The 15,497-nt window shown below is 28.7% G+C and overlaps 1 protein-coding gene across 1 annotated transcript; it reads left to right on the top strand.

Moving 5' to 3' along the window:
• Window positions 1–6,198: 6,198 nt before the first annotated feature.
• LOC114369126 (pyruvate kinase 1, cytosolic-like) lies at window positions 6,199–14,454 on the top strand. Its single transcript, XM_028326308.1, has 16 exons — window positions 6,199–6,440; window positions 7,405–7,501; window positions 7,923–8,020; window positions 8,220–8,375; window positions 8,912–8,989; window positions 9,778–9,909; window positions 10,208–10,285; window positions 10,443–10,514; window positions 10,639–10,728; window positions 10,913–11,057; window positions 11,271–11,359; window positions 12,147–12,242; window positions 12,391–12,458; window positions 12,688–12,787; window positions 13,692–13,751; window positions 14,063–14,454. The coding sequence occupies exons 1-16, from the start codon at window positions 6,372–6,374 to the stop codon at window positions 14,213–14,215; spliced, it is 1,581 nt and encodes a 526-aa protein (XP_028182109.1). The 5' UTR covers window positions 6,199–6,371; the 3' UTR covers window positions 14,216–14,454.
• Window positions 14,455–15,497: the final 1,043 nt, after the last annotated feature.

Genomic DNA, 15,497 nt, shown 5'->3' with positions numbered 1-15,497 from the left:
TATTGATAAAAAAAATATTAGTTTTAAATTTAATAAATTTATTAATGAATTACTAATTAAATAAAAAATGAAAATTAATTTTCGATAAAGAAATTTAAAAGACACGACATAATTGTTTGAAAAAAAATACATAAATAACAAGTGTACATGCGAATATTATATCACTCTTAATTAAGAATAAGAGCTTTAATTTATTATATAAAAGTAAAATAACTTAAAATTAATTGTTTTAATAACTGATAAACTGTTTTCTGTAAACATTCTCAAGTTTATTTAATTCTTAGGTTGAAGAAAAATAAAATAATTATTCCCTTTATTTATTTATATTTCTATCCCTCAATTAGTAAGATATAACTGAAAAATAAAATCTCTTTTAAATAATTTTTAGTTTTCTCTAACAATTTTTTAGTTAAAAAATAGATACAAATAAATAATTTAAATATATTCCAAATTCACACCTTGAGTTTGTTAAATCCCAATAAAATTAGATGTTGTCTTATAACACATTCTCTAACATGACTTATTAACATTAACTTTGTTATTGTTTAAAAATATATTAAAAATTGAAAAAAAATAAGAAATAATCATTAAATATAAAGAGAGATATGTCAAAATTTATTATTTTCAAAAATTTCAGCTAATAATAGACAATTTATTCAAAATATTATGTTAGATAGTGTCGTTATAGCAATAAATTTCATCCTAAGAATAGCATAAACAATTAAAATAATTAATTACTGGTTCAAGCTTAAGAAGCTTGTTTTGTTAATCATTGTGTTGTTAGGGCATTCATAGTTTAGCTAAGGAGAAAAAGTTCACATTTGAATTCAATTTTCTATCTTTGACTAAATTATGAACACTCTTACTATTTTTAGAATTTTTGTTGAATCAAATTTATTTTGACTCACAAATTTGAGTTAATAAAATATTTATGAGCTTAATATATTGTTTATTACAACCACAAAAATATAATCCAAACTTAAAGTTAAAAAAATTCCATTTGTGTTTTGTGGAGGGTTATTAGGAGAATAAATACTTAATATAATTGATTAATGATTTAGTTTGTTAATGGCTGGTTAATAACAAGTTATATATAAATAGAATATTATTTTATGTGTAAGAATTAAACATGGTATCAAAAAGTTTATGATACTTATACACCTTATTCAATTAACTAATTGAATTAGACTCCCATACAAATAGAATATTATAAATATCATTAATCATAAATTAAATATGATTCCAATCAAAAGATTCATTTTTCCCTCCTTCTGTCAAACAAACAAAAAAAATTCCTTTTCCTCTTCCTTCCCTCCTTATCCTCTCTTTAACACATCATCCATGCCAAATCCAACTTTTAAAATACATTCTCATGCTACTAAGAAAATTAAGGTGCACCATCCTATATTATTTATAAACTTTTAAGTAACTCTTTACATTCCAATTTTTTAATGTTTCTTCAACACTTAAGAGTTTTAATTTTTAACAGTTTTTATAAAAATATATTTAATATATACGCCTTCTCCTTTATAAAAAAAACTCAAAACAAATTAGCATAAATATTTTTCGTACTTGAAAATTATTTTTTCTTTACTTATACTGCCAAAGTTGTAATTTTTGACTGGGATAGCGAGAGAGAAAAGATTTGAACGTTTAGGTCGCCATGCACAAGAGCCGACATCAATTTGGACTACTTTTGTACTGATGTTTCTTATTAATTGTCCCAACCAATTGTATTGGCATGAAAAAACACTTTCATATAATAATATAATATAATATTTTTTTTAATCTGTAAATTTTTTTTTTAAAAAATAAAATAATTTTTGCCTGCGGTATTATTTATGCAGCTACATGTCATTTTTGCTTGAAGTGTTAAGTTATTTTTTCTCTTTAATTAATTATTTAATTCAACAATACTTTTATATATTTGTAAGCTATTGCTTAAATAACATTTTTTTCTTAAAATGATTTTAAAGATTTTTTAAAATTAAAGTTGAAACTATATTTTTTTGTTTTAGTTTACATAAATTTAACACTGTGAAATCTTTTTAAATTTGTATTTTTCAAGTTTAAAGTAAATATATATTAGATAAACGAAATATATTTTATTCTTATAATTATGTGTGCGTGTGCCACAATCATCCATGAGTGTCAATTACGCAGAATTGTGACCTTTTACCAATATGACCTCCACCTAGTCCTAATGATATGGACCCCGATATTAACAAACGGACCTAAAACGGTTGCATTAAAAATATATATTTTAAAATAATAGTCACTTGATTTATTATCGGCTAGAAAATTTTATATTATCCATATGCATGAAAAATATCCCTGTATCCGTGGGTATGTCCCAAATCTGCTCCAATTTTGATTGGATATGTGTATAGATATTATCCGAATTATTTAAATCAAAATAAAGATGAGTGTTAAATTATATATATATATATATATATATATATATTATTACATTTTTTAATTTTTCTATCACAGCGTATATAAATAATATACATTAAAAATTTTATTGTTATGATTTTTGAAAATATAAATCATTTAACTTAACAGTTAAATAATTAAATAACAAACTTAAAAATATACATTTAATTAAAAATATAATTAAATTCTTAATTTTTTAATTTTTCTTTATTTGTTATTCATTATTGTATAAATTAAAATGCAATTAAAAAATTAATATATAATTTATTTAAAACATATAAGTAAAATTATAAAAATAGGATAGTAATTTATCCATGCTATATACCCAAACCTGAGAGAAATGGAGACAGAGATTACAAATTTAAATCCATGACTTTTATATCTATGTCGGCTTCACCCCGTCTTTTGCGGGAATAGGAAAAGTCAAATTCCCATCCCTAATTATCTATTCACAATTTATTATCACATTAGAAAACAATTGACTTCTAAACCAATTAATAATCCGTTTTGTTTTCATGGTCAAATTGTAAATGACCCGCTTTAGTTTTATATATTTCTTGGAAATTATCTTACAATTTCAACTTTATTATATATCTGTTAAAGAATTACGTGGTCAGTAATTTATTACTTATATCAATTGTCCTTTTTATTTTACTTAATTATGTTCAGAATTTCTACGAATATAACGATTTTTTTTAGTTTTTATTAAAAAAATGGGTATTTGATCCCCTACAATTTATAGGTTCTCGTCGTGAATCTATATTAGCAACAAGCCAACAACTTTTGTTACATCCTCGATGGTAAACATGATAATTTTAGAGAAAAGAGGTTATATGTTAATATTGTAAAAAGTTTAAACCGTCTTCAATCACAATCTATTATCTATATAAAATTGTTAGACTTTTTATGTCAATTGCTTTAAAAGTAAAATTAAGGATAATTGATAATATAAAATTATTTTATATCATCAAAATTACTAAATTCATAATTTTATGAATTAATAATATTGTTTTTATCTAGCATAAAAAATATGCAAAAAAAAATTGTTTTTATGTCCAAATAAATTATTTCGTTTTTTCTCTCCCTACAAATATCGCAATCTTTACTTTTAGTTCATGTCATTATTTGTCTATATAATATAGCGGTTTCTATTTTAGTCATTGTGGTAACAACGGAAACCAAAACAAGTAGTAATTATTTATTACAAAAATATAAAACAAAATGATTATATTTAAAATATATATTGATAATATAAAATAATTTTATAATATCATCCAATCACAATTTATTATTTGTAATAAGTTTGTTAACTCTTACAAACTAACCTTAAAAATCATATAAATTATGATATGTTATTATTAAATAATAACTAAAATTATTTATATTATCAATATCACTATTAAATTCTCTTTTTTACATGTGTTAAACATGTTAATCATAATGATGAAATTATTATTATAATTATAATATTTTAGAGAGAGAAAAAAACTAATGAATTATTGAAATTTAAATTTCAAATAGATCAATTGACTCAAGACTTATGAAAGTGAGTTCTAGACGTTTTAAGTCTTTTTATGAAATGAAAAATTATTTTTTTAAGCGAAAAAATGAGGAGTGCGAGAAGTAAATGAAGATGATATTCTAACTATATTGACATCCCATCTTTAATTTTTTGAAAGACACACATTTTATATATCACTGTAATATAAAAGAAGATTTAAACAAACACTTGGGAGAACCCAACCGTGCCCAAGGAATCAAAACTATGAGAATCGATATTCTATTATGTAAACTTGCTAAAAATATTTATCAAAAAATATTAATTAATTATTAATATTATTAACTTTTGTTGATAAGGAAATTTAAACCCACAGTTTTTTTTCTTTTTCTGTTTACCGCTAGATGAATCTTAAATATCCTCCCATAATTAAACTTGCTTATTTAAAAATTCATCAACAACAATTTATAATTCTCATGTAAGTAATTACATAAAAAACATTAAACATTCCTATGCATACTAATTAAATCTCCGCAGTCATGACACATAATCATAATTAGTAAGTAAGCGCAAAATTTCCTTCATCTCAAAGGCTAAAAAAGTAAACAACAGCTTTGATAAGAGACCTATTTTTTTATTCATTTTCTTTTCCTGTTCAGTTTGCGTAACATTTTTTTTTTAAGAAAAGGAAAACAATGTTGAATCTAGAATCAATTTGAACAAATTTTTTGTTTTTGGGTGGCTTGTGAGATTATATTTTTTTAGTATTTTTCATCATATTTATGGTTCTTTTAGATCAAACATCACTTGAATTTTATAATTTTTAGATACATAAATGTAATGAAATAAATTTTACTTCTAAAATCAGTAAAAAATAATTTAAAATCATGTCCTAAAATTAGAAAGGTCATTATTGTGAAATAATCATTTTAAGTCGTTTAAAAAAAATAAAGAACTAAATTAAACATTTAAAAAATACACAATCATATTGAATATAATTAAAAACATAAATAATTAAAAGGATATTTTAACCTGTAAAATATAATTTTTCTAGTTTTTTTTTTTGTAAAACTCAGTTTAACTAATTTATCAAGATTAAAAAATAATTAATTTGGTTAATAATATTAAATATGCCCCAAATTTATTTATTTTTTCTTTCAAAATTACTCCTTAAATTAATGAAACATGCTCTTATTTTTTTTCAATTTTTTATTGCACTTTTATTCTTTTAATCCCTCTCAAGCTCTCATGATTTTCAAAATGTTTTCTATTGGACACAAAGTTGAACTCTCAAAGAGCCTAAGACATGTATTTCAATCTATTATTTGTTTTATTGAAAAATAATTGTAATTAAGAGTATTTTTTTGTAGAAGAAAAATTCATGTAAATAATATTTCAGATTAATTTTTATAAAAAATATTACATAATTTTTCTACTTAGATTCTTCTAGAAATGAATAAGAAGTGTATTTTCTATTTCAGTGCAGTCAAATCCAAGCAAAGGACTAACATGGAATAAAAAAGAATAAGAAAGAAAGAGCTTAGCAACCTTTCTCAGTTAAAAGTGGCTACTTGTTTTTGGAGGCTGCCGTTGTTTAGTGAAGTGAGTCAAATATGGTGTTCTGTCTGTGGCCACCAGTAATAGACACTGGCTGATGCATGGATATGCAATCCAACATCCTTTTCAGCCATTTGTTTTATACATTCTTTATATTTTTTACCAAGTACACTAAAGAGACATTTAGATCTAGACCAATAAATTAATAAACATTTTTTTTGTTGAAAATTAAATTATAAATTATGATAACAGTAATAAAGAGAAAATTTTACTAAAATTGAATAAAATTATTATGAATAACATTTTTTTTATTCGATATTTAGCATTCTTACTTAACATAAAATAGAACTCAAATGTCAATTAAGTTGAAATAATTATGTAACAATATTTATATCAGAAATCGAACTCAAAGCTATTAGTTGAACTTTAATAAGTCTATAATGCAATTATATGTTAGGAATCAAAACAATTGCTTAAAGTAAAACAATTCAACTAATCCACTATTCTTAGTCCACACCTTGCAATACCGTTTAACATTTAACATTTGTCCTTTTGATAGTTCATAGTTGTGTAGTTTTACCAACCCACGCCACGTGATGACTTTGGTAACTTCAATTCAACGACGCGTGTTGCATAATTGCCACTGGCGCTTTAATCATTCGCATTGTAAGTTGTGACACTTACATCTACACTTGCTATTTATATGTACTATTTAACTTCCATTCTTCAATTCCATTACATTAGACCGTACTACAACACTTTCTATATTTATTGTCCATTCTCTCTCACGCACTCCATAATTGCTCTTGCTTTGATCGATTCATTCGGTGATCGGTGATCGGTGATCAGTGATCAGTGGTTTGGTGTTGTTGATAGAAAAATGCATTCCAGCCCTTTGCTTCTTGAGGAACCCATTAGGATGGCATCCATTCTTGAGCCATCCAAGCCTGTCAGCATTTCCTTCTCTCACTCTTTCTTGTTCGTTTCTATTTTCATGTGTGACGTGTTCTAACTTGTAAGCACTGTGATCATGAGAAAGCAATCAACTTTTGGTGACCCATTTGTGCTGTTGCTATTTGAAGTGAATGTGTGGTATTGGTGATGATTCTTTTGATTGCTAAATGCTGAGGAATTTGGTGGATCAAGTTGAAAAATTACTGATTTTTTTTTTTTATTGGCAAATGTTGGTTTGTCAGTTTTGTTAGAAATGTAAGTTGGGGAGATTTGAACCCACAACTTGTTCCCCCTTCCTTCAAAAAAGACTGTGATTGATGAAATGAAAGATATTTCTACTCTGACAAATGGTGCAACTTATACGGGGTTGTGCTGGTTTTGTTAATCTTGTCTTCTTTTAAGCACTGTGATTCTGAGAAACTAATCAACTTTTAGGTTGTTGCTAAGGAACTTAGTAGATCGAGTTGTAAAGTGACTGTCATACTCAGATGAATTGAAAGACATTTTTACACTGACATTGAGTTTGAATTTGCTAGTCAATTTGATTTGGAGTCAAAACAACGGTGTGTATTGAAATATTATTTGTGCTTGTTTGCATGACAAAGATACGGTGCTGGTTTTTCAACCTTCGAGGAAGGGAACTTGAAAACTCTCACCAAATGGACAACTCTTTTATTTATATATTTATTTAATGTAAGGTAGCATTCGTATAGTTTTGGAGGGAGGTTGGTGTGTGTCCTATAGATTATTTGATTGTTTCACAAATTCTTTTTAGTAAAACAAAAGAAAAATGTTAGTCTTTAAGCTATGAAAGTTAAGTAGAAAATTTTAAGATCTTAAAAGAAAGGGTGGATGGTCACATGCATTTTCCTATAGAATTTTTAGTCCATATTCAATGAAAAATTTCAGTGGTTGTCAATTTGGATTTTGATTGAAGTGTTTGGAATGGCATTCTGCAGACTTTCTTTCCAGCTATGACAAAAATTGTTGGTACACTTGGTCTAAAGTCACGATCAGTTGATACAATTTCCCGTTGCCTTGATGCAGGAATGTCTGGTATTCTCCCATTACAACTTCTGTCTTGATTTTTTTTTTATACTTAATGAAATTACTTAATATAGAAATGTTATTATTCCTACCTGTTATTAACATTCATTTACGTAAAACTTCCGAGGATGTTTCCGGATGTGCTGTTTATGCTTAATATTTTCCGATTTTACTAAAATCATATAAAAAAAACTTTTTAGATGTTCTAATAGAAAGAATTCTTGTTTTTCGTCAATTAGAGTCAACTGTGCTTGACCAAGTTGGAGGGCCTAGTAACTTTCCAAAAGGGGAAAGAAATGCAAAAAACCTATTTCCTTGTAGCTTGTGGTAGTTTTTTTTTTCTTTTTTTTTCCACCTTGGGGAAAATGCATAATCTGCTCCTGAGTTATATGTTTTGTCATCTCATTCTTCTTTTTTTCCCATGTGCTAGTGGCAAGGTTTGACTTCTCATGGGGTGATCCAGAATACCATCAAGAGACATTGGAAAATTTGAGAGTTGCTATCAAAAGTACCAAGAAACTCTGTGCGGTATATTTGTCATTTTTTTCTGTTTATTTATTTATTTATCGTACATACATGCATATGCATATATGATGGCTTGTGAGTTGTGATGGATTCATAAATAATTGTGATTTTAATACATAAACTTCTATCTCCCTATGTGCAAAAATACCTTCTGAAGGGTAATTAATGTAAAATATATATGTCCATTTTGGTTCAATTCCAGGTTATGCTAGATACTGTGGGTCCTGAATTACAGATTGAGAATAAGACAGATCACCCAATCACCCTTGAAGCAGACACATTAGTTGTCTTAACTCCAGATCAAACCAAAGAAGCTGGTTCAAATCTCTTACCAGTAAATTTTAACGGACTATCAAAGGTCAGTGTACCTTTTCCATGTACTTTGTATTTTGGGGTTTTCAATATTATTCTGTTGAATAAGTATGTTGAGTTCTTCCTATTTTTTGTATAGTCACTACTTGCATGTTATCCTATTTCACTTTTGAAATTGTTTCTGTCAGTTGTTTTCCTGTTGCATCTTTGTGCTTCGTCCAGAGTGTACTCGATAGATTCTGTCATTCTTAACTGCAGTTTGTAGAAGGACTGGTTTGGTATCATCATTTTCTTGGATATTTTTTTCCTTCATGTTTTTTGTTTCATTCCATATTTAATATCACTCCATAATTGATAATGATTTTCTCTGCCATATTTGATAATTCTGAATTTTCATCATGGCCCTTGAAATGACTCAACCACTCAAGTTCCTGCATTTCGTGACTCGTGATGCCTTTATTCTACATTACTTTTATAAACCACTCTGAATTGATTGACAAGGATTATGCCCCATTCAACTCTTTAAGAACTGGCGAGGATTTATGTGGTGTCTCCTTAACTAATGTGCCCATAATTATGCAGGCTGTGAAGAAGGGTGATACTATTTTTATCGGAAAATACCTGTTTACTGGAAGTGAAACAGCTTCCTTATGGCTGGAGGTAATGCAATCTTGGATTGACTAATACAATCTTAATGCATGTAAAAATATTTTATTCTGATTAAGTGATTATTTTAATAAATTCGGTTGTGTAAGTTATTGGAATACCTTTCTTTTGATCTTCTTAGGCTATGTAATTCAGTTTTAGGCCAGTTATTATACTACCAAATTTGGACAGTCAGAGATGCTCATTGAAATAAGTTACCCTTAAGTAGATTACTATGCGTCACAATTGCAGGTCAATAAGATACTCGTTATATGATTATTACAATTTACAGTGCAATACAATTCTCTAACTTAATACTTCTTTTTATAGTATACTAGTTGTCACGATTCCAGTCTCAACTGAGATTGTGACGCTAATAATTAGTTCAAGCACTAGTACTTCTACTGCAAGTCCAAGCCATACCGATACAATACCAATGTCTTAATTTGTTCTTCATCAAAATTACATATACAGGATATTTAATTTAGATTCAAGTTTTTGATGGTTTATCATTTCTAGCAGGCATTGCCATATATTGTTTCCATTTTCCTCTTTTCCCGCTTAACCTCTTTTTTCATTCTTCTATCTTTATTTGTTCTTAATCTATTTTAGTTCTGTATATTAGAAGGTTTGTTCTGCATCAAATATTAGACTTGTCACATATATGCTGCTTTTGTGCAGTTAGCTTTGTAGCTAGGAGCATTATATGAAACAGAGTGCAAAAAGAATAATATTGCCAGTGCAAAGTCAGAATTATTCTGTTTTATTCCTGTCACTCCAGTAGTTTTTGTTTAACAATGCAGGTCAGTGAGGTGAAAGGTGAGGATGTCACCTGTCTGGTAAAAAACACTGCTACACTGTCTGGATCATTGTTTACTGTACATGTCTCTCAGATCCACATCGATCTTCCTACTCTTGCTGATAAAGATAAGGAGGTAACTAACAAGAACCTTGAGCGAAAAGTAGTGAGACTGACATAATGTGATCGAGTTGCCAAATATACTTTGTGTTTGGGAATGAATGCTTCAATTTTTATTTATATTCATGGGGAGAGTAGAATTGTATTATGTTGTTGAAATTATAGCTTGAGTTGATCAATGGCTGAAAGTATTCAATTTTGTTATAACTGGTTTGAGTTTCCCATTTTTCAGTCATGAATGGCAAATACCTTGTTATTATCTTGTAATTTTGTAAATCAAAATGTCCCTCTTTTCATTTTACTCACTAACTCAGGTAATAAGCACATGGGGTGTTCGAAACAATATTGACTTCCTTTCATTATATACCCGGCACGTTGAAGATATTCGTCATGTAAGGAATATTCCTGATAAATTTTATCTTATCACTTTTATCAAATGTCTTTCCCTTTTCTCCAATATTCTTCCTGATTTTATTTCCAACTTCTGAATTTTCTTAGTTTTCCTTAGCATTGAAAAACAAACAAATGGCAACATTTTTCATTTTGCAGGCGCGTGAATTTCTTTCTAAATTGGGTGACCTTAAGCAGACACATATTTATGCAAAGATTGAAAATATAGAGGTAGTAAGAAACTTCATGATCTTTTGAATAATGAACTCTCTGCTTCTATGACAGAAAATTGCTAAGCTGTAGTGTGCTTAATCATGATTCTTAAATATTTCTTTCTTCTGTAAAATTATTATAGGGACTGAAACATTTTGATGAAATATTGAGAGAAGCAGATGGCATCATCCTCGCTCGTGGAAATTTAGGGATAGAACTCCCACCTGAGAAGGTCAGCATTTACTTCAAGACAGAAAAATCCAATGTTATATATATGACATATTTCCATTTTGTTTAGTTGTATTCTTCAGCATGAAGGAAGAATTGTGTCCACTTGTGGCTTTTACAGAATTCCTTACTCTCTCCAGTATAAAACTATACAACAATCTTCCTTATATTATTTATGGATTTGACAGGTTTTCTTATTCCAAAAGGCTGCTATTTACAAGTGTAACATGGTTGGAAAGCCAGTTGTTGTTACACGTGTTGTAGACTCTATGACTGATAATCTAAGACCTACTCGTGCTGAAGCAACAGATGTTGCCAATGCAGTGCTGGATGGTAAATTCCTTTTTTGTTATATTTGGTGAATCCAGTTTGATTTATTTTGATAATGATTGCAATACAGAATTGTATAAACTCTAGCATTTAATACATGTGCATGATTCTGTTATTCATTAATATTCCTTTAGTTCATTGTGTTTGTCACATTATGCACAAGTATGCCTTGCACCTTTCATGTCTAATTTTGTTTTCCCCTTTCTTTTTGATCAGGAAGTGATGCAATTCTCCTTGGAGCAGAGACCCTGCGGGGACAATACCCTGTAGAGACCATTTCTATAGTTGGAAAAATATGTGCTGAGGTAAGTTTGTGCTTTACATTTAAACAAATTCCTATAACATTTTTTACCATGAAATTTTTTTATTCCTGTCACTCTGTTAGATATTTGGGGTAAATTTCTCTTTTGTTATCTTATAAAAAAAAATCAGTTTTGAAATTATAAAAATTTTCTCATTGTCCACCCATATATCATCCTCTGATGCTTTTAAATTGATTGCTTGTTATTCTTGGAAAGTTTCCTTGTGTATATTTTGATAATTTATGACTCTGCCATGCATCCCTCACAAAACTACTTCCACAGTTTAATCTTCATTGTTTTTTCAATATGCTGCCTAAACTGCTTTTATATTATAAAGTTTGCTTTGCCATCATTACTTCCAACATGTGTACATTCATTTCCTCGGTCTTCTTATTGCTGACTTGTTTTTCTACTTCTTGATAGAATGGTAATTGCTGGTATCCAATAAATGATTGAATTTGTTATACTAATGTGTTCAGATGTACTTTAGCTATAAAAATTATCTCATCGCCATTTTATCTTCATAAATGATTTGTCTTGGCTGTTCATAATTGTATAATGTATTTACCTTAGGTCATTAAAAATCTGAGCTAACAAGTTTGAAACAATCTTCAATTTTCACTCTTTGCTTTTCCCTCATGTTGCTGATGATGATCTATAAAACAGCTTGTTGAGTTTGAAATTACTTTATGATTTTCTCATTATGGTAAATTTAATTTCATTCATTATACAATGATTACTGTTTTCTGTTTGCCCTGAAGAGTCAAGATTACTTCCTCATTGTGTGCAGGCAGAGAAAGTTCATAATCAAGATTTGTATTTTAAGAAGGCTGTCAAATATGTGGGAGAGCCAATGAGCCATTTGGAATCAATTGCTTCCTCTGCGGTATGTTTCTTGGTTGCACTACTCAAGCTTTTTGGATTGTTTTCATGATTCTTTTTCCACCAACATTCTTCTATTGCTTGCTCAAAGAATTATGTACAGCATTACATAACATATTGGGAAGTAAATTTCTTTTTGCTGAAACATACAGGTTCGAGCAGCTATCAAGGTTAAAGCCTCTGTTATTATTTGCTTCACTTCATCTGGAAGAGCTGCAAGGTTTCATTTTATCTCCTTCTATGATTCCCCTTTATTAAAAAGACTTTTCTCATTTTTGGGATTACTGATGCCAGATTTCACATTTGTCAAATTCTTTCTCTCAATAATTTAGTTCCTCGTTGGATTTAAGTTATTGGCACTCACTACTCAGTTATGTTCTATTCTGTTGCAATTTGATATCTTGCTAACATATTTCATTATTTGTTTATTGTGTATCTATTCTATGTAGATTGATTGCTAAGTACAGACCAATTATGCCTGTCATATCCGTTGTCATTCCTCAACTGAAGACAAATCAACTCCGATGGACGTTCACCGGTGCTTTTGAGGTATACAATTTGACATTAGCTTTACATGAGTTTTGAAACTGAATTGGACTACTGAAACTAAATGTGGAAAATTAACATGGATGTTAGGAATAAATCCTAATGTTGGCCAACCATTTGAGTTTGCTTTACTATATATGAGTGGTTATTGGTTACTATCTAGAATTCTCAATTCTGTGATGGCACTAGATAGATAATAAACCCATATTGAGTTAACTGGTCTTGAACTTGTCCAATTCAATTCAAAGAAGATATTTGCTATGGTGTTAGCTTCTTCTACCATTGAGAACTTCAATTCTTGACTAAAAGTGTATAATTAGTTTTGTACTTTTATGGTCATGCTGTCAACTTTCTGGGATAAATTTCCTAGTCTCCACAAGATCATAAATTCTAGTTTTATGTCAATATTAATTTAACGGCTATAGGTTTCGTTGCTTAAAAAACCAACATTGATTTGAATTTTTCTTATTGGAAAAATTGCTTGTTAGCTTTTACAAACACGTGAAGAAACATCTCTTGTGAAAATATTTGGTTTGACAGTGAAAATGATTTGAAAAATTAGCTGCAGTTCCATGACTGTGTAAATTACTATCCTGCTTGAATTCTATTTTTATGCTTTGTTTGGATTAGAAGTGAAACAGAGAGAGGAAAGAAATAAAAAGAAAAGAAAAGAAGGATAGAAATTAGAAAGTGTGTTTGGAAAACCATTTGTGGGTGGCAAACATACGTTGTGAGAAGTAACAAAGGTGTTACTTTTGTCCCAAACGGAATGTTGGAGGCTGTCCACCAGATTTCCAAACATCCAAACACACACTTAAAGTTTGTCTTTAGTCGATTTGCATTGTGAAACATGACATTGAAACTAATCACTTTTTGCTAACTGATTCCTTTTATTACCCTATGGCAGGCTAGGCAATCTCTTATTGTGAGGGGTCTTTTTCCTATGCTGGCAGATCCACGACACCCGGTAAGAATTGTTCAACATGGATTGATATAATGATGTAACCAAAGAACAACACAAAAATTCATTATAAAAAAATCACAGAACAGATAACGTAGGTAAGGTGTATTAGGCAAATCAAATAAACATAATTTTACTAGCATAATGCTAATCCAACCAGAAATAAGATATTCCAAGGCCCAAGACAATTACATTTTAAGCCCTAATTAACATTAAAATCCCTATTTCCCGGATTGAAACCTGCCATAAAATCAATTAAATGTCTTTACTAGTTTCAAGAGTGATTTAAGGTTTGTGATTTTGTGGCTTGAGTGCAGGCTGAGTCTAAAAGTGGAACAAATGAATCAATTTTGAAGGTTGCTTTAGATCATGGCAAGGCTTTTGGCATCATAAAGCCACATGACCGAGTTGTTGTCTGCCAGAAAGTAGCTGACTCGTCAGTTGTGAAGATTCTTGAGCTCGAAGATTGATTGATTCAATACAACTTATGTGTCATTTGATGCATCATAATAAAACTTCTTCTCAACCTTTTCATTCTAGCGTTTGTGTTTCATTGAAGTACAATAACAAACACATAACATTGAGATACATATTGTAGAGTGGGAAAGAGACTTTTTTGTTTGATTGTTTTTTTAATAGGCAATCACAGTTTTGAGCTATAAATAATGGTATTGGTATGGAAATAAAAAAAAATGATGTTATATCAGTATTTTATAAATGGTATTATTTTTCGGTTAGTTGTGTTGTTTAATAGTAGACGGTCCAAATTCGAAAACGAAATCGGTTATCTTCTAACGTATTTCATACTGAAAAGAAAAGGATGAATCACAAGATACTTTGTAAACAGTTTATAGATAAGAAACTTTTGTGAGAATATTTTTAGCATAATCAGTGTTCTTTTCAAAAGGTATACAATTGTGTTTAGATAGAAAGTTTTGTTGCATACAATAATTCTAGTTCGTTCTGACAGGAATTTTAAAAAATGCCCGTAGGTTTTTTTTTAAAGAATGACACTTGAAAAATCTTTTTTTATTCAAAAATCATTTTTGCAAAACGAGGAATGACGAATTGACGATAAATAGAATTTAAATAAACTATTTGTGTACATATCTTCTTATTGAAAAACATACCAAATCTATTTTTGATACTATTCTTCAGTTAAAATTTGCATATCATTTCGTTTTTTAATGTTGACTTCATTATGTAATTTATCAAGTGAAACTCAATGTGATCGAAGAATAGCACTAAAAATGGCTAACGTACTGTAGCTTAGTTATCTCCTTAAAAGTCTTGAATCGACAATTCGACTTGTATTCATTTAGTTAAAGTTGTCTATTTTTCTTTGTAAAATAGTAAAATGATATTATTATTTTAAATTAAATAATTATAAAAATCAAGAATACAAAAAATTAATTAAAATTGCAATATATTTAACTTAATTAAAAAAATCAAAAAATGTTTCGGATTTTAATTCTAAATATATAATATAAGAGTTGTGTAATTATTTAATACATATGTAGGTGAGTCTACTACAGCTAGATAAGTTGGGTACTATAATACCAATTACCAACACTTGGTATTCGCAATTTTGTAAATGATTATCCACATGTTGTCCTAAATTTATTTTACGGATAAAACCCTATTGACACGTAATTTTTAGAAGACTTACAGTGTCGTATCCAAGTAGTATTTCTAGTCAAACCTCTCGTGTTGCTTTTATCAGAGTTCGTGCAGCTATTAATCAAGTAAATC

Source organism: Glycine soja, chromosome 10, assembly GCF_004193775.1.
Source record: "Glycine soja cultivar W05 chromosome 10, ASM419377v2, whole genome shotgun sequence".
Lineage (NCBI taxonomy): Eukaryota > Viridiplantae > Streptophyta > Magnoliopsida > Fabales > Fabaceae > Glycine > Glycine soja.
The sequence above is the reverse complement of the archived record's forward strand: the minus strand, read 5'-3'. Positions and strand labels throughout refer to the sequence as shown.

Excerpts from the sequence above, each read along its gene's own strand:
- LOC114369126 (XM_028326308.1), top strand. The coding sequence starts at position 6,372 with ATGCATTCCAGCCCTTTGCTTCTTGAGGAACCCATTAGGATGGCATCC. Across the intron at positions 11,360-12,146 it reads TTGGAAAAATATGTGCTGAG|GCAGAGAAAGTTCATAATCA; the intron begins GTAAGTTTGTGC and ends CATTGTGTGCAG. Across the intron at positions 13,752-14,062 it reads TGGCAGATCCACGACACCCG|GCTGAGTCTAAAAGTGGAAC; the intron begins GTAAGAATTGTT and ends GCTTGAGTGCAG.